General features: G+C 56.3%; 1 protein-coding gene across 9 annotated transcripts; it reads left to right on the top strand.

Annotated features, from left to right (window-relative positions):
- The first annotated feature begins 77 nt into the window (after positions 1 to 77).
- Positions 78 to 24,009, top strand: LOC150009060 (ras GTPase-activating protein 4). Of its 9 annotated transcripts, none has more exons than XM_090276841.1 (21): positions 78 to 259; positions 4,985 to 5,041; positions 6,555 to 6,668; positions 7,117 to 7,178; positions 8,355 to 8,484; positions 10,283 to 10,364; positions 10,948 to 11,079; positions 11,328 to 11,419; positions 12,719 to 12,836; positions 13,058 to 13,208; positions 13,517 to 13,581; positions 13,893 to 14,005; positions 14,241 to 14,433; positions 14,673 to 14,810; positions 15,330 to 15,531; positions 15,775 to 15,944; positions 17,691 to 17,828; positions 18,970 to 19,105; positions 20,038 to 20,158; positions 23,152 to 23,216; positions 23,319 to 24,009. In XM_090276841.1, exons 1-21 carry the CDS (start codon positions 195 to 197, stop codon positions 23,495 to 23,497), a joined length of 2,523 nt encoding a protein of 840 aa, XP_090132967.1. In that variant the 5' UTR covers positions 78 to 194; the 3' UTR covers positions 23,498 to 24,009. The 9 variants fall into 9 exon arrangements, with proteins under 9 accessions (XP_090132967.1, XP_090132969.1, XP_090132970.1 ...); XM_090276843.1 differs by having other exon boundaries at positions 23,117 to 23,216; positions 23,376 to 23,440; XM_090276844.1 differs by having other exon boundaries at positions 23,117 to 23,216; positions 23,319 to 23,383.
- The last annotated feature ends 2,143 nt before the right edge of the window (positions 24,010 to 26,152 follow it).

Here is a 26,152-nt window from a genome sequence, read left to right as displayed (position 1 = left end):
CCCGCACGTGGCGCGGGGGCGGGGTGAATGAAGTGGAAGCTATTCCTCCACCCCCGCTTTTACCTCCCGCCCAGGGCGCTGCCCGCCCCCCGGGCGCCCAGTCCGGCGCTTGCCTTCCCTCTGGCAGGCTGCGCGCAGCGCGGGACCCCGGCGCCTGACTCCTCCGGGCCCGAACCCCGCGTCGCGGTCCCACGATGGCCAAGCGCAGCTCGCTGTCCATCCGCATCGTGGAGGGGAAGAACCTGCCCGCCAAGGACATGTGAGCGCGGCCCGGGGTGGGGACCTCAACTTTCCAGGGAGGGGCGCTGCCCCTTATACCTAACCTTTTTGGGGTCCACTCGGCCCGCCCACAAGTAGAGCAGAAGCGAGGGTGCGGTGAGCATGTCCGCGGTAGGAGACTGTCAGAGAAACGGGGACAGTGAGATTTGTTGCGAACACCGGACAGAGGGTGACTGAGAAGGGCCGTGGACTGGGGAAGGGGCGGGGATCTATAAGAGGCGAACGGCAGCTCAAGATGGGAAGGAACTTTGATAGGACCGGAGTTGGGCATGGGCGCGACTTCGCAGGGGAGACCTTTCAGTCAACTACCGAGGTCTCGGTCAACTGCCGGGGGTGTGGCTGGAGGGGGTGCAGGTACCCCTGCCCCTAGAAATGGGGAGTCTTCCTTCTCAGTTTCTGAACACTTAGTACCGGTGAGGGTGCACCTGAAACACGCCCGACACCTGGGGGCTGTCCAGGAGCTTCCTGCTGTGCACTTGGGACAGGAGATAATGGCAGGAAGAGTTGACCTATAGGACAGGAGGCCGGACGAGCACAAGATGGAGAGGCTCGGAGCCGCTGCTGCTTGTGCTTTGCGTGAGCCATTGCCTTTAATCCTCACAAGCACCCAGCAAGGCCATTCTCATCCTAACAGACGAGGAAACTCAGGCTCAGAGACGGGAAGTGCTGGCTCCTGGTACAGAGCGACGTTTGAGTGTAAGGCTCCTAACAGGAACTGGCTGGCATGTAGGACCTTTGCTGGTCCCTAACCAGGTTTGAAGAGCTTTCAGGAGCCCCTTGCCCTACCTTTTTCAGTAGATCTCAGAACTAAGCTGTTCCATTTGATCCCTGACTCCCTCGTGTGCAACCTTAGGCTGCTCCCTGTCCCCTAAGCCTCAGTTTCCCCTTCTGCAAACTGGAGGTAGAAATCTCTCAGATATGAGCTGCGGAAAGCTCAAATCCCCAGGGGCTCTGGCTGCCTGAAGGAAGGGGAACTCAGAGGCAACATAGGGTCCAAAATCTGCTGGGAGGGAGCCTCCCCACACCCAGGCTCTTCCGTGGGCTCCTCGATGCATAGGTGGCTAGATGACGGGGGTGGGCATCACAGGAGGAAGGGGTCAGGGCATCTCTCTTATGGGAACAGTGGCCCCTATGAGTTCCCAGCACACTTGGTGCAGGAGCAGTTCCAGTTCAAGGCCCCCTGGGCCTGATGAGGCTGGGCTCAGCAGTTGCCATGGCAGTGGGTGAGGGAGGGTGGTGGGGGACTATCTCAAGGTGGGTTTCTGGGGGTGGGGGTGGGGGTAAGGAGCTGGGATTGTGGTTTCTGGGGTGGGAAGACAGATGAGCCCTGAGAAGGGTCTCAGCCTCCAAGCCAGGCCTCTACGCAGTGCGCCCCCCCGCCGTGTGCTGGCACCGATAACTAGGTCAGCTTGGCCTCCTCTGGCTGGTGGCGGCCGGGAAAAGCAGCTGGAAGGAGAGGCCCCTCTGTTCGTCACCTCCCTCCCCATCCCTGAAGTGCTTGCCCTCGTGCCTGGCTCCAGGCTCTCACCGGCCCAGGGAGGTGAAGCTGTGGACTGTGCCTACCAGATGCCTGGTTTCCTGCACAGCCCTGCCTCCTCGCAACTGAGGGACGCTGGGCAAGGTGCCTTCATTCTCAGGGGTGGGGCCACCCCTGCTTCTGCCTTCAAAATATCTTTTCCTTGCCCTGCCCCACTTCCTGCCCTACTCACCTCCCTTCACCTCCTTCCCTCCGCTTTTCCTATGGTGGCTGGTGTACGCAGTTCTAACCTGTCAACTATCTCTTAGATCCAGCTGTGACACCCTCCCTCAGCCCCTCACATTTGGGTTACTGCCCTTAAGAGCCCTGCTTCGGCATGTATCTAGAGCCTTCTGCTCTCTGGCACGCCCCTTCAGAGTCTTCCAGGAAACCCCTGTTCATCCTTCAGGACCCCTCTCAGACTTCTCTCCAGGGCTTTTCCTGGTGCCCTGTGCAGAGTTCATTGCCCCTGTTCTGCGCCCTTCAGCACTTCGGGTCAGCTGGAATTAGGACAGAGCCCTTGGTAGCAATTGCTCCCTCCTGGGCTGCCGGTGCCATGTGACTGTAAGGGTAGGAACCATGACTCATTCGTCCTGGCATTCTGGGTGCCCTGAGGGACACCTGGACAGTAAGAGGTGTTGAGAACCTTCTCACTTAATCTTCTCATTAGCCTATAAGGTTTGAAAATGGGGAAACTGAGGCTTAGGATGTGGAAGTCGTTTGCCAAGGCCACATAGGTAGGTAGAGAAGCCAGGGTTCAAACTCACTCTGCTGCTGACAGGCCACGGATCCTACAGGACAGAGGTTGCTGTGGGGATCAGTGGAGACAGCCTCTCAGATGCCATGCAAAACGTCTGGCTCCAGGATGGCAGGGGCTTGGAGATCACAGGAAGCCCTCACTGAGTGCTGGAGGCAGAGGTGGTGGTGAACCTGCCTCATTTTGCTTCATTGGCCTGTCTCCTGAGCATCATCCCTTCCAGCCAGGGCTTACACACTTGTGAGAACAGGGAGCTCACCACCTGTCAGAGTGGCCCATCTTGACGGAGACAGCTCTGAGGAGGGAAGTCCTTTGAACACAGCTGCCATCTATCTCCCTGCCACTTCCCCTCATGGTTTTTTAGTTCTCTTAAGGGCACAGTTCTTAGAGCCCGCCTGTTCCTGTCATGCTCCCTCCCGCTGTCTCCCATCGTTGGTGCTTGGGTCAGACAGACAGAAGCTGAATCTCATGGTGACTGGTGACCCACTGGCTCCCACGCCCAGTGACCCTGGGGAAAGGCCTGGGGCTATTTCAGGGTTTGCCCTGATCCTTCCTCTTCCACAGTCTGGAAACTGCCAAGGCCCTAAATATAGAGGCCCTGCAAGTAGCCAGGCTGGGCCAGAGCTGGCAAATGGCTTGAGGAAGGAGAAGTGGGAGAGGGGATCAACCCAGGGGCCTCATCAGGACAGAGAACATGGGGCAGGGCACTGGTCCCAACAGCGGGCTAGGGACATGACTGGGCCCGGGTCCTTCAATCTGGTCTTAGCCCATTCTTGACACTGTCCCCTTCACATCCCTTACTCCAGCCACCAAGCACATTGCTGTCCCTGAACACAGGGTCTGTGCCTGCCTCTGGGTCTTTGCCCACCTCCATGGCCCTGCCTACAACAAGAGCCCCAAACCTCACTTGTGCATTCACAGTTGATCCGTTGAGTGCTGAGCAGTGGCTAATGCTGAGCTCACAAAGACACACAAGAGGTTCCCTGCCACCAGGAAACCCCAGGGTCCCCCAGGCAGGAGGCAGAAGCAGGGCAGAGAGGGACCTGAGTGGGGGATAGCTCACAGAGGTCTTAGCCCACACTGACCTCTCTCTGGTTCTGCCTAGCTTCTTGTTCAAACCCTTGTTCAGCTCCTCTGGGCCTTGCTGCCCCCCCCAGCACCTCGTGTGTACAGAGACGTGTTACTTAAGGCCTGGGTTCCCCTTGCCTTGGCGTGGTGGGATGCAAGCTGGGGTGTTACCAAGGGGATCTCTGGGGGAGGGGGCTCTTGAATGATGGGGGAGTGGTTGCAGGCAGAGCAGTAAGGAGTCTAGGGCAGGGCTAACACTAACTAAACACCTCCCAGGGCCTGGCCCTCCCCTGTGTGAAGGGCCCAGGACAGCTACCCAGGAGCTGGCATGACACGTCCCACTTGACAGAGGAAGCTGAGTCTTGGCAGACATTCTCTGTTGGTGTCTAAGAACCTTTGGAGCGTTGTGTCAAGTGGTCTCCTTAAAAAAGAGCCTCTTTTGAAAAGGGAAATAAGGCTTGGAATTCCCCAACCTCCATCGTGAAAATACACTTCCTCTTTATGGACACCAGGCCTGGAGGGCATTTCAGGGGCTAGCCATCACCCCTCTTCTTGCCCACTATGGGCCTGGGTCTGGCTTGGGCTGCCCTCAGCCCCGCGAATCCCCCACCAGCAGGACAGGTGGGACTGGGCCAACCCCGGTTTGCCTTCCCTGGTCCTTTGTTCCCAGGTGGCTGGGAGCTTGAGGGCAGACTGTTATATTTGTTCATTCATTCATCCATTCATTCAGCAAACACTCACAGGACCCTGTCTTGTGCCAAACCTTGTCCTAGGCCCTGGGAAGACAGAAGTGATCCCTACTCTCAGGTCACTCAGTCAGATGGGGGAGGCAACTGACAGGGCATCACTAGCTTTCCTGAGATGGAGGGAAACATACTGAGCAGGGGGCAGGCAGTGGGGTCGCAAGGGAGACCTTACTCCCTGTCTCTGGGACAGAGAGGGCTCTTAGAGGAGGGGCTGAGGCTGGGAGGATGGGAGGGCAGTCCAGGCAGGAGGAACAGCAAGAGCAAAGGCTCAGAGGACAGAGTGAATGGCAGCCTATGGTGTTGAGGGCAAGGGTGTTGGGAGCTGGCCTGGAGCTGTTGGGACTTGGGACTTGTTTCTGTCCTCCCTGAGGTGGTGTGGGAGTGGGGCCCAGAGCCTTGGTGCGGGTCCCTGCCTTTCCTAACCACCACCCCCCAACCCAGACTGAGTGAGGAGATGAGTTTTGGCCTGAGGAGCCTTTGGGTCCCAACCTTGTGCATTCACTGGGGTCACTGAAGGCCCCTGGCAGAGGGAGAGGAGCCGTCTGGGAGGCCCTTGCCTTGGCCCTGCCTGCAGCAGTGTCACCCACCAGCCCCTCCACTCACCTGTCTGTCTTGCAGCAACGGCAGCAGTGACCCCTACTGCATCGTGAAGGTGGACAATGAGCCTATCATCAGGTACCACCCCGACCCCTGGGACTGAAGATGAGTGAGGTGGGCTCCCATCCGCATTATCCCCCCAGCCCATTTCAACACACATGCCTCAGAAGGTTGTGAAATTTGTGTGGAGATGGGCGCCTAATCTCCTCGGCCGCCAGCACACCATGACACATCCACTAGGAGGCGCTCACCACCAACCTGTAATTCATCCTGCTCTTTACTGACCTTACCACCACCCAGGATTCTCTGTCCTGGGCCATGCACTTGGCTAAGGGCCTTTCACGACTGTTCTTCTGTAGTCTTTACAGCCCCCAAGAGTGACGTCATGATGATGATGATGATGTTTAGTAACGAGAGCTCCCACGGAGTGCTGTCTCTGCCACCCTGTACTAAATGAGTCCAGCCCATTTAATACAACAAGCTATGTATGCTACCATTAAAACCCATTTATGGATAAGGAAACTGAGGCTCTGAGAGACTAAATAAGTTGCCTAAAATTACATACTTAGGAAGTGGCAAAGCCAGACTGGAACCCAAGTCTGGCTCACCCCAAAGCCTGAGCTCCTTCTCCCCTCGCTGGCCCTTGCTCTGACTTGGGGCCCCCTCTCCCCTAGTGAGCAGAAAAACTGCTCCTCTCCAGGATGAGGGTCCCTGATCTGCACCCAGAAAGCCCGGTTCCCCTGGACCTCCCTTTTTCCATGGACTTTACGATTCTGGGCAGGGTCTCTGCTGTGCTGTCCCCTCCCTCACTCAGGCCTCTGCCTCAAAGTTCACAGCCAGAGCTGCTCTGCTGTTCTGCCCAGCGCGGCGCCCATGGCTGACTGATGGCCGAGCTGCCTGACTCGCAGTCCTTCCCACCTGCAAGCAGGGCCCATCCTTTTTCCAGATCCTCTTCCTAACCACAGACACCAAGTACAGAAAGGGACATGATGGCTGTTTCAATGACAGACAGGGAAACGGAGGTCCCAGAGTTCAAGTGACATCTCTGAGAAGTGGTTGGGTGAAGGTTGGTCCCTGAGCCTTAGTCTGGGACCTTGGGGACTTCAGCTCCCCTAACCCACAGCCCTGTTGTGTCCCCTCATTGAAGGCTTTGATCAAGGGGGGGCGTGACCAGAGCTGAGTGAGGCCCTGCTCAGGGTCAGGCCTTGGACCTCAGTTCCCAGGCCCCCAGCAGGACAGTGTGGGTCCAGAGTCAGCTTGGCCACCCGCCTGCCTCCACCCTCAGCAAGTCTGTGCAGCATCAGGAGCCAAGAGGTCCTGCTGTGTCACCTGTGCTGCTGCCAGCTGTGGTCTCAGTTTCTCCAAATGTAAAATGGCCTGATAGATGCTGTCCTGTCCCCCATCCAGGGCAGAGAGAACGACCGGGAGGGAGTAATTGATGGTGCACAGGGGGTCTGGAACATGGGAAATAATCAAACAGCAGAGCAGTTGTTCTCAGGAGTGGAAGGGGATACAGGGAAAGGTGGGTTCAAGTCACACAGCCTGGGGCCTGCAGGTGTTCTGGGCAGGTGCTGAGGGTTCTCTCCCACAGGACAGCCACCGTGTGGAAAACCCTGTGCCCCTTCTGGGGTGAGGAGTATCAGGTGCACCTGCCACCCACCTTCCATGCGTTGGCCTTCTATGTCATGGATGAGGATGCCCTCAGGTGCGTGGGCCCCACTCTCCAGCTGACGCCTGGACCTCACTACCTGCCCCTCCCTGGCCCATTTCACTGCAAGAACAGCTGGTTGGCTGGTTGGTCTACAGCCTCTTTATAGCCTGGAGGGAGAGGAAGTCTAGGGGTCTCTGGAAGGGTGCATGGTGTGAGCATGTGTGTGTGTGTGTGGTGCGCCAAGCACACACCGTGTCATAGGTGTGCGTGTGTGGGAATACAGGCATAGGAAGTGGGCACCCTGAGAGCAGGAGCTTGGCATTATGCAGGCACACTGGCTGGTCCACGTGCAGAAAGGTCAGGGGTCCTGCTCAGAGAGGCCCCTGTAAGTGACTGGGTGTCAACCTCTCTGCTCCCCACAGGGGCCCTAAACTGGGTGGGAGGGGGGTCCTGGGCTCCCTGCAGAGCACTGTCCAGCTCTAGCTCCCTCTCCATTCTGCAGCCGAGACGACGTCATCGGGAAGGTCTGCCTTACCAGGGACACCCTGGCTGCTCACCCTAAGGGTAAGGTCCCCAGGAGGAAGCCCACAGCCCACTCCTGCTTTCCCTTCCCTGGTCTCTCCCCCCTCACTGGTCTGCCCGTCTGCAGCCTTCTCCCTGCTCAGAGACCCTTCCTCTAGGCTCCTTCAGGCCCCATGCTCAGGGAAAGCCATTTGTTCCCTCCCTAGAAGGGCCTGTGGCCATGTCCTACACACCCACCTCTGGACCCTTGGCCCCCTTCTGCCTCCGGGATGGGACTGCATCCCCCAGAGCAAAAGGGTGGCTAGTGGTGGGATCTGAGGCCTCTGCCAGCACAGGAAGGGGCCTCTTTAAGCTCCACTGCTGAGATGTAGGGACCCCTCCTCCCAATCCAGCTCGCTCCTCTGTACCCCTGTGGCCCCCTCAGCCTGGGCCCTGGGGCCACTCTGTCCTAAATTTCAGGGGTCGGCCTGGAGCTGGGCTGGGCTTGGATGGTTCCTGGGCTGCTGACATTGCTTTTGAGGCTCAGCCCTGCCCCAGCCTTGCTGTGTGACCTGCGGCAGGTGTTCCCTCCTCTGGGCTGAGTCTCCATCTGCCCATGAGGGTTCAGATGAGAAACTCTTAGATGCTTCAGGCTCTGGTGGTTGAGCTCTTGTGACTCTCAGAGGCCTCCCAGGCACACACCTGCCCCTGTCCGTGAGAAGGGGCAGGTGTGGAGAGGCAGAGAGGACTTTTCCGACTCATGGAGCCTCTTGGCCTCTTCCCGGCCAGAGACATCTCCTGCCGGAGGCACCAGCCGGCCCTTGGGGTTCAGTGGCCCTGATGATGCCATTCCCTTGTCACTTTCCCTTATGGGCATAGGTCCTCCTTCCAGCACCCCTAGGCAAGAGCCACTCTCCCCCTGTAGTAAGGTGGGGAAACCAAGGACAGAGGGCAGTGCCATGGTGAGTTAGGTCCAGGGCCACCAAGTGCAGCATGGCACAATAGTGAGGGTACAGGGGTCACATGTCTTTGGTTCTAACCTGGGCTCTTTCAACTGCCTTTTCTCAGTTTCCGAGCCTCAGTTTTCCCCTCTGTCACTGGGACAACAGCCCCTGCCTCACAGGAGCTGGAAAGGATTCCAAGGGGATGAAGAGGGAGTCTCGTGGTTCCTGGTGGGGCTGAGGGTGAAGGGTGTGGGGAGAAGAGAGCCAGGCTGCTGGCTCACCTGCAGCCTCACAGGTTTCAGTGGGTGGGCCCACCTGACGGAGGTCGACCCCAATGAGGAGGTGCAGGGTGAGATCCACCTGCGGCTGGAGGTGGTGCCAGGGACCAGGGCAGGCCGGCTGCGCTGCTCCGTGCTGGAGGCCAGGTGAGATGTGAGGGGCTGGGGAGCAGGGCAGGGGGCCCCGTGAAACCAGAGAAACCCATTGTGGAGGCTCGGCCTCCTCTCCTCTCACCCACCTACTGGCCCCATGGTGCCTCCCATCAAAGCCTGATCTCGGGCAGATTGGGGAGGTTTCCCTGGTCTGAAGATGTTTCCTGGATGGACCCATTCAGGAGGGTATGACTCGTAGGGGAAGGGGTGATGTTCTAATGGTGGAACTTCAGGCCTCATAGAGCAATGGGAGGGGACCCTGAACTATGACCATACAGCCCCAATGCCAAGACTGGGCTTTCCCTGGGTTTAACATCATTATGAACTTGGCCTGCTATGTGGCGGTGGGAGGTTGTCGGGGTATGTGAAAGAAGTTGCTGAAAATCTCCAGTGGGAAAGGTGGGGTCCTCCTTCGGAGGGAGTGAGTTGGGTGGGAAGGTGGGCCTGAGTTACCTGTGACAGGGGCTCCCCCCACAACCCCAGAGTATTTTTAGCTGCAGGCATGAGTGTGAGTCACACACACTCCATGAGAAGCGCTTTCCTTTCTGGCTCCAGCCCACTTCCACAGGGTCCTTGTCAGCCTCCGCCAGCTGCCCACGGAGGGGCACCTATGGGGGCATGCCCCCCCACCCCCCGTGAAGTTGTTGGCCTCTCTGGGAGGAAGATCTCTTCTTTCTGAGAAGGAGAACTGGCTTCCCTGGTTATTTTCTGTCCTGGGGCTGGAATGTGGAAGGGGCACAGCCAGATAGAAGATGACTGGACTTGGGCAGAGTCACAGTCACGCCTCTCATGCTCAGTCATTCCCTCAAACGCCATCCCTCCCTTTCCTCACCCACTGCCTTCTTCCTCAGCCTCACCAGCACCAGGCTCTCTGTGGCACCGGCGCGCACACGTGCTCACACGCTCACGCTCACACACTCATGCTCACATGCTGGGGCCGCCTCTTAGCAAGTCCCCGGATGGGGGAGTGTTCTGCCCAGGTCACTCTTTAGAGTGGGGGGTGGGGGGCTCTTCCCCCATTACCCTCAGCTCACACCCCTGCTGGAGTTCTGAGACAGCCCAAGAAGCTACTTTTGCTGTAGAGATAGAACATTTTCTCCTTACCTTTCTGGGCAGAATCTCAAAACCAGCCTCTGGAATTCTAGTAGATGATTTGGAGGAAAAAAGAAAAGCAGGCCTGAGAGGCTTCAAACTTAAACTCTGGAAAAGAGCAGGAAATAATATTTGTGGCAAATGGAAGAAGGGTGGGTTTTGTTCTTCCACGAAGCGTCTGTGCTGGGGGTGCTGTGGCCAGATTTGGGCTTTGGAAGGGTCCATCTATGGAGACAAAACAGTCCATCAGACTGCTCACCAAGACCCCCTCAAGTCAGGGGATATGTTGGGGCAAGCCTTCTAAAAGCTCATTACCTCAGTGTTGGGGGTTGTCTTCATTTTACAGATGAGGAAACCAGGGCTCAGAGAAGCAGCTCCCACTCAGGGCTGCCCTGGGAGCAGAGGTGGGGGGGCCCGCGGCCCAGCCTGCTTCACAGTGCAGTTGCCTCCTCCTCCTCCACCACAGTAGGTGCAACAGCCTAGTCAGAAGCAGCTGTGGCTTCCACCTCGGGGGATCCTGGGCCCGGTGTGGGGCCCATGTGGTGATCACTGTGGGAATTAGGGCCCAGAAGAGAGGCTGTCCACGGTCACCCAGCTCACCAGGGGCGGGGTGAGCGCAGGCCTTTGTGGCTTGGTGTGGTTATCCCACAGCTGGGGCAGCTTAGGTGACAGTGGATGTTTTGCTCCCCTGCTCCCCCAGGGATCTAGCCCCCAAGGACCGGAATGGTGCATCTGACCCCTTTGTCCGCGTGCGCTACAATGGCCGGACACAGGAGACCTCGGTGAGAGGGATTGTGGGCTAGGGAAGGGGTCAGGGAGGCTGAGGGCCCCAGCTGGTCCCCTCACAGCCTCACCACTGCCTCACCACCACCTGGGAGGTCAAGCTAGGACTGCCCTGTTACAGAGGAGGCCCAGAAAAGCAGGGTGACCTCTTTGAGGGTGCTTAGTTGCTCCCAGCCATTCTGGCACCAGCCCCTGTGGCCTCAGCGGTGTTTCACTGTTGGCCAGGCTAGACCTAGAAAAGCTGCCTCCAATGCTTTCCTCACCTCCGGGAAACAGCCAGGGTGGGGGGCCCAGCCCTGCAGGGGAGCACGCGAAGACCTGGGTTCTCAGTGCCATCCAGTACTTTTTTGTTGTGTGGCCAGGGACAAGGACCTTACTCCAGACCTCAGTTTCCCCACTTGAGAGATGGGTAGGGTCTTAGACAGGAAGTTTCACCTCTGCTATTGCAGGGCCTCTGCCTGGACCCAGGAGAGGTGGCTGCTTCAGTGCCCCTGCAGGGAACCCAAGGGAGCTGTTTGGGGTGGCTCTGCCCTTGGCTGGGCCTGCGGAGCCCATGGAGACAGTCCCCTGCTTTCTGGACAGATCGTTAAGAAGTCATGCTATCCACGCTGGAATGAGACATTCGAGTTTGAGCTGGAGGCGGGGGCCACAGAGGCACTGTGCGTGGAGGCCTGGGACTGGGACCTTGTCAGCCGCAATGACTTCCTGGGCAAAGTGAGCACCCTACCCCTCCAGGCTACACCTGCCACCTTCTGCTCCCGTCCCTCCCTTCCAGCCATCCTGTCCCTCCAACTTCTCCAGAGAGGGGCACGCAGGAGACCCGGGACTCCCCAGAACCAGCGACTACCCCATCCCCAACTGCCACTGGTGCTCAGGGACCTTCCAGTGATACAGTAGTTGGCAAGGAAGAGACTTGAGTGGCTCCAGTGTGGCCCACCTCCCTGCTTCTGCCCTACTCCCAGGTGGTGGTCAGTGTCCAGAGACTGTGGGCTGCCCAGCAGGAGGAGGGCTGGTTCCGGCTGCAGCCCGATCAGTCCAAGAGTCAGAGGGAAGAGTGAGTGCTTGGAATTTGGTGGCTGGGATGGTGGGCTCTGGGCCTGAGGGCAGCTGAGAGTTGGCTCCAGCGGGCAGGCAGGTGAGCTGGTCAGGGGTAGGTGATGCAAGCCCCAGGTTTCTTTCAGCTCTTACCCACAAGGTCAGGATCCTACTCCATCCAGGCTGGATCCTGCCTCCTCTCCCTTCCCACAGTCCTGGACTCAGCTCAGTCCTCTGAGCTCCAAGGCAGGACAGGTCTTCCGCTTTCCGCCTTCTGGAGGTTTCTGGAACAAGCCTTCAGACCCTTTCCCTTTAAGAGTTTCTCTGCAGATCTCAGACTAGAGTTCAAGTCCCCAGAGTGCTGAGTCAGTGTCCCTGAACCATAGCTCTGACTTGCCCCAAAATTCTCTGGGCGTAAGTTTGCCAGATAATACAAGATGTCCAGTTAAAACTGAACTTCGGGTAAACAATGAATAATTTTTTGGGATAAGTATGTCCATGAAATATTTGAGACAAACTTATACTAAACTTTTCAAATTTAACTGGGTGTCTTGTATTTTTTATTTGCTAAACCTGACAGCCCTATCTAGGAAGCCCTCTGGCCTCCTTGCCCACCCCTCAACCTAGAAATGGAGGCTCAGCAGTGTCCCCACCTTGGATGGTTCAGCTCTGTCTCTCCGCAGAAGGCCCCAGACCCCATCCCCACACTCACCAGGGCAGGGCAGGTGGCTGTAGCCAGCACCAAGGCAGTTTTGTCTGGGTGGCTCCCGCTGCATGGGAAGCAGTGTGCTGCGCAGCATCACTCAGTGAGCTGTGCGGAGCTGTGGGCAGCGGGGCCTTAGAGACCGTTAAGCTTTGGGTGGTGCCCTCACCAGGAGTGGTCAGAGCAGGGGAGCTTGGAATTAGATCTAATGTGGCAAGGTGCTTAACCTGCCCTTGACAGTTCCCTTGACAGGTTGTTATAAGGGTTGGGAATCTGCTTCCAGTGTGAAGTGTGTAAGTGAAAGTGTTTTCCCTGGGAGTTTACAGGCTTGAGGCCAGAGAGCCTAACATGTGCATGTGGGTCAAGCTCAGAGTCCACAGGAGTGGCAGGGAGCTAGGGCTCCATAGAGTTTCCATGAGTATGGAGGCAGGAAGGGTTTCCAAAAAGACCAAACAGCTTGGGCAAAGAATGGCAGGTGGGGCAGTGCAGGGAACCAAGGTGGGAGGTGTCAGCAGAGAGCCTGTGAAGCTGGCCCCAAGCAGGAAAGATTGAGGCAGTGGGGAGGGGCATGGCCCAGGGGTCCCCGGTGGAGAGGTCACATGCTTCGTGTTCCAGGGGCAACCTGGGCTCCTTGCAGCTGGAGGTGCGACTGCGGGACGAGACGGTGCTCCCCTCCAGCTGTTACCAGCCCCTGGTACAGCTGCTGTGCCGAGAGGTGAAGCTGGGCACCCAGGTGAGTGGGGCCACTGGGGAAAGAGGACAGGTCCAGAATGGTAGGCCTTGCTTCCCAAGAGCAAAACACAGTTCTCAGGATGGTAAGGAACTAGCTAGTCCAGGGGCCCTTGCCATCTCTTGCGAAAGCTTCCTCACCATCTGAGGTCCTCAGAGTGAAGGGTTTGGGTTCCTTTGTATATCCTGTCCTGCAGCCCTGCCTCTCCTTGCTGCCTCCTGCAGGGCCCAGGACAGCTGGTCCCACTCATTGAGGAGATGACCAGCACTGAGTGTCGCCAGGAAGTGGCCACCAATCTACTCAAGCTCTTCCTGGGGCAGGGACTGGCCAAAGACTTTCTGGACCTGCTCTTCCAGCTTGAGCTGAGCCGCACCAGTGAGGCCTGGAAGGGAGTGGCCTGTCTGAGGGTGTTGTGGAGAGTGGAGCAGGGAGCCAAGGACTCTAGAAATACTGGGATAGGAGAAATCCAGGAGGTCTTCTTGTAGGAGGTTGATGAATTCGATTAGGAGGAAAAGGGTCAGGTTAGGAAGGAAGGGTAAAAGCAAAGGGTAGGTCAATGGGCTGGGATGTGGCCAGGAGGCTTCTTACTGAAAGGCTGTCTTAGAACCCTAGGGTCACCTGTCCTCTTCTCCAAAGCCTTGCTCCTCTCCCAGCCCCCTACCCACTGGAATGTCTGATTATAGGTGAGGCCAACACCTTGTTCCGGAGCAACTCTCTGGCCTCAAAGTCCATGGAGTCTTTTCTGAAGGTGAGGTTGCATGTTTTTTTGTTTTTGTTTTTTTTGAATAGATAAGGAAATTAAGGTTCAGAGAGGCCAAGAGACAGAACTTAAATTCAAGTCTTTTGTCCCCATGTCCAAAGCGCTTTTAAGGCTAAGAATTTTTTCTTAGTTTGTTGGTTCATTCATTCATTCATGCAGCAGCAGTTTGAGCTGCATTCCTTGTGCACCTGGCTAGTCTTGAATGGATACAGCCGGCAGATGGTGCACAGGGTGGCTAGGAGGCCAGCTGCAGGGAGAGGTGGGACACAGGGCCAATGCTGCTTGTGGTGGACCCCCAGGTGGCTGGGATGCGGTATCTGCACGGCATCCTGGGCCCCATCATCCACCGGGTATTTGAGGAGAAGAAGTACGTGGAGCTGGACCCCAGCAAAGTAGAGGTCAAGGATGTAGGGTGAGATCAGGGCGATCCCTGGGGGAACTGGGAGTTGGGGTGGAAGGGGACAGCCATGTCTGCATGTGTATGTTTATGATTCTTTCTTCCTGGGTCTACCTTTCGTCTACCAGCTCACCTGTGCGTTCTCTCTGTGCCCCTATCTCAGCTGATACCCTTTTGATCCTGTGTCTCTGGGAGCCTCTGCCGACTTGTGTGTCCAGACGCTGACTGCGACCCTCTGTCCGCCTCACAGGTGCTCAGGGCTGCACCGCCCACAGACGGAGGCTGAGGTGCTGGAGCAGAGCGCACAGACGCTGCGCGCCTACCTGGGGGCGCTTCTGAGTGCGCTCTGTCGCTCCGTTCGTGCATGCCCAGGGGTGGTCCGCGCCACCTTCCGCCAGCTCTTTAGGCGCGTGCGAGAGCGCTTCCCCAGCGCCCAGCACGAGGTGCGCCCTCTGCAGGCAGGGCTAGGGGAGGGAAGAAAGCGGGAGGGAGAGGGGAGTGTGGCTTTCCAAGGCCCAGTGGAGGGAGGCGGCAGGGGTGGTGGTGGTGGAATTAGTAGCTAAGGGCAGGAAGAGGGGCGGGTCATGGGGAGAGATGGGGACAGTGCCAAAGGGGAAGGGTCTGTCAGAAGCTTGCTCAGGCCAGGGGGAGTCCAGCCTACCGCTCTCCCTCCGTCCTCCAGAATGTGCCATTCATCGCTGTCACCAGCTTCCTGTGCCTGCGCTTCTTCTCTCCCGCCATCATGGCGCCCAAGCTCTTCCACCTGCGGGAGCGACACGCAGACGCCCGCACCAGTCGTACTCTGCTCCTACTGGCCAAGGTGTGGCTGGGGCTACCAAGCTGGGTGCTGAACAGGGGTCCTTGCCTGGACAGCATTGTGTTTCCAACTGGCTCCAAGAAGGCCTTCTAACTAGGCCACTGATTCTCTCACGCGGTACTGCATTTCCCGGTTTACAAAGCTTTTCCAAGTCACTCAGTCTCTTGGATAAGGGAACTGGTCTGCGAGGGAAGAGGTTACCGAAGACCGCAGAGCGTGTTGGTGGTGAATCTTGGGCCTTTCAACCCCAGATCTACTTACTCTCAGGCAGCGCTTATCCACCCAACACTGGGCTGGGGCCGGCATACCTCGTGAGACAGTCTCATATAACACCTGCTGTGGAAGGGCAATAGGTTGTGCCTAGGTAGTCTCACTCAACTATCAGGTCCTCGAATGCCTCCAATTCAGTGATCTGCTGACCCTTGAACCCCGGTGGGGATGGAGTGGGCCTGTGAGTAGAGCCTATATTTCTACTGTGGGAATAGCACAGACTTGGTGTGTGTGTTTTTTTTGGGGGGTCAGGTTTCAGTGGTTGGACCCCTCTGCCCAGCAGAGCCTCGCCCTTCCTGTCATCTCCAGGCAGTCCAGAATGTGGGCAACATGGATACGCTGGCTTCCAGGGCCAAGGAGGCTTGGATGGAGCAGCTGCAGCCCACTGTGCGCCAGGGGGTGGCGCAGCTTAAGGACTTCATCACCAAGCTGGTGGACATCGAAGAGAAGGAGGGTGAGCACTTCCTGTGAGGCCCCACCCACAGTTTCCTGTTTACGCTTGTCCTGCCCCATCTACCTCGGTGTCTCTTAGACTGCGCCCACAGCTTCTGTTCACCTTTGCTTCTCCCTGCCCCATGCCTGCTACCTGCATGTGCCTCTGGAAGCTCCGCCTACAGCCTGCTGTTGATGTTTGCTCCGCCCCCAACTTCACCTTCGCGGCTGAGCTCACCTTTTCCCTACCTCCCCGGCCTGGCAGAACTGGACCTGCAGAGGGCGCTAAACTTGCAGACACCGCCAGTGAAGGAAGGGCCCCTCTTCATCCACAGAACCAAGGGAAAGGGCCCCCTCCTGTCTTCCTCCTTCAAGAAGCTCTACTTCACCCTCACCACTGAGGCCCTCAGCTTTGCCAAGACACCCAGCTCCAAGGTGCGTAAAGAGGGAGGCGGGTAAGCAGCGTTCTCAGGGGTTTGGAACACTCTGGAGGCACCTGTCCCTTCCTCAGAGCCCATGCCAGGGTCTTCCAGTGTCAGAGAAGAAAGCCAGGCAAGACTAGCCTTCTGATATCAGCTACAAAGTCTCTTAATACCCATGAGGAAGCATCTCCTCTGCGGAGGGGGCATGGGGCAGGTAGCTGCTGTGGTGTCTAACTCTCTTCTTGGTTGGTCGCATGAGTGAGGTAGGGAGCTGAGTGGTGCTTCTGGGAGAGGAGGAAAACAGAGAGGGGCTAAGAAGAGTCCTGGGTTGCAGCCCTGTGTACCGGGGAGAAGTGTCTCAGCCTCTCTGGGCCTTGATGTCTTGGCCTATAAATTGGAGATAGTGGTCCCTATTAACAGGTTGTTGAGGATTAGATGAGATGATCTTTCTCAGGGTCCAGAGCCAGGATCTGGCATAGCGCAGGACCTAAACCAATGGTGTAACTAAAGACACTGTCTCCTGGGCTGGCCTCATTGAGTGCTCTCCTCCCAAGAAGGGCTTAGAGCATAGTTTCTGGATGGACCTGTTGAGCCCCAGCAGGTCCAACCTGACCCCTAGTCAGCCAGGCTCAGGGGTGGTCTGCCACGGGTACTCTACCCAGCCCTGCACAGCTGGGGGATACTGAGGGGGTGAAGGAGCTCCTTGGGGTGACCCCTTAGCTTAGGCCTCACACTTTCCAGCTTCTTTTGCTCGGGGCAACTGCCCAGCACTCGGGTCCCCTCAGCATTTTCTGCAGCCTCAGCAAAGCCTGGCTACCTGGGCCCTGCTCTGGGCCTCTTTCTGTTCCTTGACATTGAGGTGGCCTTTGTGTGGGCACATCTGTGTATCCCCCTGTGCAGTGCCACCCTCACTGCCTCCTTTCTGCTGCCTCTCTAGCAAGCACACCCCAGCATGGACAGCAGCACATCCTCAGGGATCTCCCTTCTGTCCTTTCGGAGGCCCCACCCTGAGACAGCTCAGACCATGTGTCCCCAGGGATCCCCTCCCCACACTCCTTCAAGAGATGATACTGCCCCTCTCTGCTTGTCATTGAGGCCAGTAGGGTTGGTGGGCTTAGATGCCGCTGGGGAGAGTGGGCATTATCCCAAGGCCTATGGCGCCGGTCCATTTGAATGATGAGAGGACCGGGTGAGTTCCGTTGGGAGAGGCTTCAAGAGGCAAGGGGAGCAGGGTCTGTGGGCTGGTAGCATAGATTCATCTTGAGCAGATTGGCGTTCTGTCAGGGACGTGGATATTTTACATCCAGAGCTTTTCTTTGTCCCATTTGTATCTCTTTAGATTTGATGATGGTGGGAGTGGGGGAGGGGTTAGGAGGTGGGACGTGACTTTTAGAGCCTTGGAACATAAAGATGAGCTGGGAAATTAATAACTGCAAAGGCACGCAGCCTGGTCCACAGCAGGCATTACTTTCCAGCCCCAGGGATTTCTGGGTGTCCAGAGACTTCTCCAAAATTCAGACCTCCCAGGACTGCAGGGAGCCACTGAGAGACTGGACACTGGGACACCATCTGTCTGTGTTCTATCCTGGCCGAGGTCACTCACAGAGCAGGCTCCTGGAGGGATAGGCATTCTGAGTCCCCAGGCCAACCCCTGGTAGGTCATCCCCTGGTTTTGTAGAAGGGGAGACTAGGGCCCTGAGATAGAAAGTGGAGTGGCCTCAATTGGAACCCTGAGCCTCCCCTCCCCTGCCCTTCCCAGAAAAGTACCCTGGTCAAGCTAGCTAACATCCGGGCAGCAGAAAAGGTGGAGGAGAAGAGCTTCGGCAGCTCGCACGTCATGCAGGTCATCTACACGGACGACGCAGGCAGGCCGCAGACCGCCTACCTGCAGTGCAAGGTGCGGCAGTGTGGTGGGAGCACCTCAGGGAGGGGTGCTGTGGGTGTCCCCTGGGTGGGCTGCAATGAGGAGTGGGTCTCTTACCCCCTTGTCAGCCACATCAGGTACCACAAGGTATGTGAGATGTAATGTGAGTGCAGTGTGTGTGTGTATGTGTGTGTGTGCATGCATGTGTCTCCGTGGGCACCCCCATGTAGGTCTGTGCTTCACATGGAACACATTTGTGGGAACTGTATATCCAAGTCCCTGAGTTGTTTTGTGTCTGTGTGTTTCTCTGTGAGTATCTGCAAATGACAATCATATGTTTATGCATGTGTGTGGCTATGGGAGCATGCTCTCACATCCCCTTCTCTGTTCATGTATTAACTCATTTATGTGTTCATTTTAAAAATACTTATTGAGCACCTTCTAGGTTCTAGGCACTGTTCTAGGTGGTGGGGATATGGCAGCAGACAAAACAGAGTCACTCCCTAATGGCCTTATGCTCAGGGAGGAAGATGGACTGATAAATAATAAATATTTACAGTGGCAAATGGCAAAGGAAACTAAGAGAGATAGGAAGGGGACAAATGGGGTGCAGCAGGGAGGGGTGCTGTTTTATAAAGGGTGGTCAGGAGGGCCTCTGATAGGTAGCATTTGAGCAGGGACAAGGTAAAGACTGGAGTATCTAGGGGAAGATCACGTGGAGGAAGAACACAAGTGGGAAGGCTGGAGGGGGCCTGGCTTGTCCCCGGGAGGAGTGACTGTTCTGGACTGGTGTTAAGAGGTCACAGACTTGTCCCGTGGAACTCTCCGCTCTATGGGCTCCTTGTTGGGTCAGAGTACAGAGCCACAGGGAAAAGTGGTGACAGCAGGGCCACAGCCTATGGTTGGCAGGTTGTAGACTACCCAAGGGCATGACCAATGGGGCCAGTAGCAGCTGAAATCCAGCCCATGCGCTCTTCACCAAGCCAGCTGCCCAGGCATGGGCTGCATCCATTGGGAAAAAGGGCAGTCTTCCCTAATTCACTCAAAGCTGCTGAGTGTACTACTATCAGGGAACATGTCGTCCTGAGTAGCACAGGAGCTCCAGGAAGGGAGGACTTCCTGGAGGGGGTAACTTCTGATCAGCCCTATTCTCCCCACCTTCTGGTCCCTGCAGTGTGTGAACGAGCTGAACCAGTGGCTGTCTGCACTGCGGAAGGTGAGCATCAACAATGCTGGCCTGCTGGGCTCCTACCATCCTGGTGTCTTTCGTGGGGACAAGTGGAGCTGCTGCCACCAGAGGGACAAGACAGGTGGGAGTGAAGGCCTGAGCCCCGCTGGGCTGCATCGGTCCACAGCAGGCAGCCTGGTACTGGAGCTGGTTGGGGGGACTCTGGGCCTTGGGCACTAGACGGATGGCACAGAGGAGCTTCTACTAGAATTTTCAGTGATGACGGAAGTGGTGTGTATCTGTACCTAGCCACGAGCACAGGTGGTGGTTGAGCACTTGAAATGTAGCTAGTGCAGCCAAGGAGCTGAATTTTAATTATTTTTAATTTTAATTTTTGTTAAATTTAAGTGTAGCTAGAGGCCACTGGAACATGACCCACCTGCTCTAGCCCAGTCCTAGATTTGAGGTTGAATGGTGGGTGCAAACTGGCAGCTCTTTACAAGGGTGTTGCTGGCTGACTGACCTTCCTGAAGCCTCTGACTATACCCATCACAGTGGCAATACTTTCAATGGTGAAGCAGGGCTCCCCAGGGCACTATGAGGCAGAGCCTGGTAGCCCCATTTTCTGGAGGAGGAAACTGAGGCTCAGTGAGGGCTGATGCCTCCAACAAGGTGGTAAAGCCAGCAAATGATAGGGCCAGCTCATTCCAAGGCACAAAGCCCCTGTTGGTTCCCTCATTGTGACATTACATTCCAGGATGCTCTCTGCTTTATTCCGGGCAGGCACTTCTAGAAAGTGGTCCAGTTCCCTAAGTTGTATCCTGTGCAGTTCCCATGCTCTGCAGTCATGTACCCCATGACATAGGAGTGAACCCGAGAGAGGAGCTGCTTCCCTGGGAGTGTGGGGAGCCATAGGCAGGCCCTGGGCCAGACTTCCCAGGCTGTGCTCCCAGCCTGGCCCCACACTGGGGGCCCCTGAGTCCATCCCTCTCTAGGCCTTGGTTTTCCCATCTGAACTACCAGGAAGTTGGACTGAGCTCTCACGGTGCCTCTCTACTTTCTCTCTGCCCCCAGATCTGGGCTGTGATAAGACCCGGTCACGGGTGATGCTGCAGGAATGGAATGACCCCCTTGACCATGACCTGGAGGCCCAGCTCATCTACCGGCACCTGCTGGGCATGGAGGCTGCACTGCGGTGAGGAGGCCTGTGCAGGGGCAGTGAGTCCAGCCCGGGGGCTGGAGCTGGGATTCAGGCTTAGGACTGCTGTGAGGTAGCTGACTGCCTCCCTTCTAATCAGGCCCAGTGTCTTTAGGCCTTTGGCCCTTTGGCAGCCACACTTGGGGAGGGGCACCAGGATCTATGCAACAGGAGGCCAGCTCATGTTAGGATGAAGGTCCCAAGGACTACAGAAGCCTGGGGTCAGGGCCATGGCTACTTCCTGCCCCAGGCTGACATAGCCCCCCCCCCCCCCCCATCTGCCCAGCCTTCCCATGGTGCCCTCAGAGCACAGGGATGGTCCTCAGCGAACTCCCCAAGTTCCTCAGCCATCTCGATTAATTCAGTGGTTCTAAGCTTTGGCTCCAATGTAGAAAAAACAGGATGCTTTTCAAAAACAACTTTGAAAAACAGGATGCCCATTCCCTATTCCATTGACTGGAATCTCTGGGGGTGGGTCCCCACATAGAACTGTTTTAAAGAGATCCAGTGCTTCCCAAGAACACTGCCTTCCCCAGGAATTTTAGCCTCCACACTCCTACACCTGGAGTTGAGGGGTGGTGGCTGTCCTCCCCTAATCTACTCCTCCAGGGTTTATCTCTGCAAATTCCTTCAAAGTCCATGCTGTCAGACAAGGACCACCCACTTCCCTATCATCACCAGTGGCTTCCAGTTTACTCTGCAGTGACCTTCTTTTTGATGGTGTGGCTCTGTAACCAGCTTTCTCTCCACCTCTTGGTCCGTGACTTAATCTTCCGCCTAGGGGACACAGCCACCACCCTGTCTGCCCTGTTTCTGAACCCCACGCTTCCAGGACTTACTCTTTCACCCACCTGGAGCCCCACTCCCATGACCACACCCTAAAACCTGCTCCCATCCCTTCTCCTTCTCATCATTGTTTTCTAGGCTCCACTTGAATTTCACTTCATATATAAACACATTTAATACCCACAACCACTGAACCAAGTATGTACTCGTATCCCCATCAAGCCAGGAAGCAGTGGAGCTAAGGTTCAAACCCAAGCCAACCTGGGTTGAGGTCCCATCACGGGACCAGTGCCATGGTTCTAACCACCACAACCTGCCTTAAGAGCCTTCCCACCTCCAGGGCCACTCGGCCACCCTCCTCTCATTCCAGCTCACCTCCTCTGGTGCCCAATGCCAGCAGACCTTCTGCCCAGCAGGACCTCAGACACACTGACCCAACCACCGGCTGTATGAGTTTCCTGTGGCTGTTGTAACAAATTGCCACACGCTTCGTGGCTTAAAACAACGCAGATTTAGTCTCTTACAATTCTAGAGGTCGGAAGTCGGGAATCAGTCTCAGTGGCTAAAAGCCACAGGGGCTTGCAGCCCCTTCCTCTGTCCTCAGAGTGCATCACTCTAGTCTCTGCCTCCGTCATTACATTGCCACCATCCTCCTTTGACTTGTTTGCCTCCGTCTTGTAAAGGATCTGTGATTACATCGGGCCCACTTTCCTCACTTTCTGTTGCCTCCCTCAGCCCCACATCCGGCCCTTCAGGAACTCCAGCCGCTTGGCTTTACTTTCAGAATAAGGCCAGATCCAACCCCTTCTCGCATCTGCACTGTGACCCTCCCTGTCTGAGCCTCTCACGTCTTCCATTGTGGGGATGACACAGGAGCCTCCTAACTGGCCGTCCTGCCTCTTCTCCTACCTCCCCAGGATCTGTTCTCCACACAGCCCCCAGAATGATCTTCTCAACCATAAAACAGATCACATCACACCTCTACTTACAACCCCTAATGGCTTGCTTTCTGCATCCTTGAAATGCAAAGTCTTTGTCTCAGCTACAGTGCCCAAGTGCCCTGGCTGGCCCGCTTCGCAGCCTCATCTGCCACCAGAGGCCCGCGGTGCTAACCTGGCTGAAGCTGTCCTTGCCTTCTTGCTGTCTCTAGGCCTCTCCACCACAGGACCTTGGTACTTGCTGTGTCCCTTGCCTGAAAGTTCACCCTCAGGTGTTCACGTGGCTTGTTCCGTCATCTTATTTAGGCCCCTGCTCAAATGCCACTTGTCAGAGGCACCTTCCCTGACCACTGTTACTCTAGAATGTTATGGAACTCATCCGTATATGCTGTTTACTCATTTCTTGCCTGTCTCAACTACACTGGGCTTCTGGAGGGCAGGCCTGTGGTATTCCCTGCTCTAATCCCAGTGCTGAAAACAGTACCTTTTACAGTCCAGCCCCTCACTAATGTGAATAAGAACCTGAGGCGAGGAATAAGGGAATGATGTTTGAGCTTGTCTGTGAGATTCAACGGGATCTCACAGGGGCTGAGGCAGGGAGGGGCGTTCTGGGCAGCGGGCACCATGGATAAAAGGCCACAGTGACTGCACTGAGGGAAGCAGAAAAGCAGGCAAGGTGACCCCACAGGGCCAAGATGGTGTCTGAAGAGGAGGAGGAGCCTGTCGGACCTTAGCAGAGGGAAACATCTCTCCCAAAATAGATCAGGGAGATGGTCAACAGGGCTGAGCCAGAAGAATTCCTAAATAAGGAACTTCCAAGTATCAGGTCCATGTGGCTGCTCACCCTCCCCCCGGGGTAGGTACATGGGGTCAGATCCGAGAGGACCAGGGACCTTTGGTGAGCCCAGTTAGGAACTGCTTACAATGCCACTGGCTCCATGTCCAGTTAATACTAGGGAATTTTTAGGCCCCATTGGCTCTTTTCCCAAGGGCCCTCCAAAACAGGAGTGACGTGGTTCGAGCTTGGTCTCCAAAGTGCCTCCTGCTGAGTCACAGTTGAGGGGGTGGGGAGGACCGGAGGAGGAGGCCGGAAGAGGGAAAGCAGGAGGTAACCAGGGGTCAAGACCTGGGCCCATGTTTCTTCCCCATTGATTGAAAGAGTCAGTCCTGTGTCCCCAGGATGCCCCCCAGTTCAGGAGGCCCATACTGAGTCACCCAGCCTTCCCTGCAGGGGCAGCAGGAGTCCTCACTCTGCTCTCCGCACAGGGAGAAGCAGCGGGAGCTGAGTGCGGGCCCAGAGGCAGGCTCTGGGCTCACAGGCCCTGGCGAAGGTAGGTCCCTCCCATCTGGACTCCAGGTGGTCTGAGCCCCCTTCAGGGATGCTGTGGGTGGGGCTCCCAAGGCCTACTTCCAGGGGCCCCCTGACCTTCCAGACAGGCCCTGGCAGGAGAAGCTCAGCCTGCTCTGCCCTAGTCTGCACCTGCTTTCAGCCCCAGAGGACCCACTGGCCCAGCTGCTGCGGGTGCTGCAGGACCTCCAGGAGGCACATAGCTGCAGCCCAGCCAGCTCCCCACCATCAGAGCCGAACTGCCTCCTGGAGCTGCAGACGTGAGGCCTGCCCCACACCCCCATCGAGACCCCCGCCAGGTGCTTGGATACCCCAGTGCACTCTCGGCTCTTCACCTCAGTCCCTCTCATTGGGGTTCAGGGCCTGGGTCTCCTCTGTGCTGGGTGAGTTGGGACCAGGGGATCCAGAGCTGACAAGGCTTTGGCCCATCATCGCCTCTACGAAGTCTCTAGGGGAATCTGGGGGCTCCTGCTCCTCTGTGAGGCCTGGCTGCTTCCTGCGGTCCTGCCGCTGTCACCACCACTATCCCAGACTCCCCAGGGACCTTCCACTTCTACCTGGGGCAGACCCCTTGGATGGTCCACACACAAGGGGACTGACACTTCCTTGGACCCAGAGAGGCGGGAGGGAACACAGGGCCCAGGCACTCGGGTCATGACCTCAGCATCCACTTTGCTCTCAGCCACACTCTACCTGCTCTCCTCACAGCCACTGGCCGTGACCCTGGGAGAGCATCCCGGTGCTCTACTGCCAACAATAAACCTGCTGTGACTGCTGCCTGGGGTCTCATGATGGGGGCGTCAGGAGAGGGAGTGGGCCTGCGGAATGCAATAGCCTGGTGGGGGTGGCCAAGGACTGACCAGCATGGCCGCCGCATCCCCACCCCTTCTTTGCTTTCCTGCTCCCAGGAGGGCTCCTTTCTCCTCCCAGCTGCTGTCCCCAGCATGCCCTTGGGTCCCATTCCTCCAATTCCCACAGGCTATATAGCCTGACTTGGCTCACAAGCTGACCTCTCCTTGTGGCCCCCAAACAGGCTCCAAGTATCGTGAAGACTGCACAGCAGGGGCAGGCTCAGAACTTTCAACCATGTGGCCAAGCCCTGGCCGCATTTCTTATGACAACCCCTTCCAGCAAAGCAAGGCTCCCTCTGGTCACTTCCCTGCCCTCATTCCATTCCATCTCTAGGTATACGGTAACCTACAATATAATTAAGATGGGGTAGGGGCTGGGGTTTCCAGCACATTCTTTAAAACTCATCCAAGCTCTGAGGCAAGCCAGTGAATCCTAGGCCTAGGACAGTCCTCAAGGGCTGGGTCACAGATAGGACCTCCGGCCCAGCTGACCAGCCAGGTCCTGGGGCAGGGCCATCTGGGCAGGCTGCATGCTGGGTTTTTTGAGGGATGGCAGAGGAAACAAAGGAGAGATGAAGGAACAGGGGCTACCCCCTTCCCTCTGCCCGATAGTTTTTGGGGCTGTTTTGACCTTTTCTCCTGGCAGTGTTTCCCCACAACAGCCCACCAACCTGACCCCTTGGATACTCATCACTTCTTGGTTGCAATGCCACCATCCTATGGACCTCATGAGCCTCTTTGCAGGGTTAAGTGGCCCCTCTCCCTTCCTGGTCCAAAGCTTGGGTCCAGGGGTGGCTGAGCCTGCTCTGCGCCTACCCCATCAGGAACACCTGGTTTTCTGGCTACTTCCTTAGAGCCTCACACACATCTTCATGCCTGTTGGATCTTCTTGTATCTCAAGGACCTCATGATCAGGGAGTATGGATCCCAGGGTTTCCTGAGCCCTAATGCAGGGGATGAAGGGGAAAGAGAGTTGTGTTCTTATTGGGGCTGCAATAAGTAGAATTCTGGATTTTAATCACACATAAACAGCCTCCCACTAGCAACACCCACCACCATCTTTAATGGGTCCTGATGTGGACATGGCTGCTATAGCCAGAAGGGGAGTTAAAATGAGTAAGTGCCTGGCACTACCCCCACCCCCAGGATCTCCTCTTGGGCTCTGAGCAGAGCTGGCTACCGCCCTGGATGCTGTGTTCTTTTTGGAAGCCATGTGGGAAAAAGGAGAGGGACAGAAAAGACTCCTGCCTGCCAATGGCCCAGGAAAGTGCCAGAGGTCGCATTTTCCACCTGCCTGGGAGTTCTACACCAACACCACACCCCTCAGGATCACCAGGCCTATTATTTACACAGGGCCAGGGGCAGGTCCCCCAGATGTCTTGAAGCCTACAGCCCAGGCAGCCGGCAGTCAGCCCAGGGCAGACACCCTGGGAAGCCCCACGTGGGTCCCGCTCACACAGTACATGCATCTCTCATTCTCTGCTCCTGTCCTGTAGGAAATCTGGGCAAATTCCCACCAACTTCCTTTTGGAAATTTCTGTCAAAGTATAATTTTCTAATATATTTAAAAATGACTCATACAAATATAGAATGAACATGTACCAAAGATTCATTACACATCAAGGAGAAAATGAGTGTTTGGCAAAGCTGGTTCACAGAACATTTTGAGAAGCTAGGTATTTGTAAGCATTCTGAGAAAATGCTAGAACAAAATTGTGATGTTCTCTGTGGGATAGAAATGCACAAGTTCATAAGTAACTTCAGTGTCTTGGTTTTAATTGAATAATAAAAAGTCAAACACAGGTCCATTCCCCAAGATTAGGGATTGGCAATCTTTCTCTTAAAGATTTTACTCATTTATTTTTAGAGAGAAGGAAAGAGAGGGAGAAAGAGGGAAACATTAATGTAGGAAAGAAACATTGATTGGCTGCCTCTTGCATGTGCCCCAACCAGGGACTGTGACTTGACAAGGAATCAAACCCAGAACCTTTTGCTTTGCGGGTTGAAGCCCAACCAACTGAGCCACACCTGTCAGGGTGGGTTGACAAACTTTCTAAAAAGGCCCAGG

The sequence above is a fragment of the Furipterus horrens genome, unplaced genomic scaffold, assembly GCF_987537825.1.
Source record: "Furipterus horrens unplaced genomic scaffold, mFurHor1.1.pri manual_scaffold_5, whole genome shotgun sequence".
Taxonomy (NCBI): Eukaryota; Metazoa; Chordata; class Mammalia; order Chiroptera; family Furipteridae; genus Furipterus; species Furipterus horrens.
This window is presented reverse-complemented; position numbering and strand designations above follow the sequence as displayed.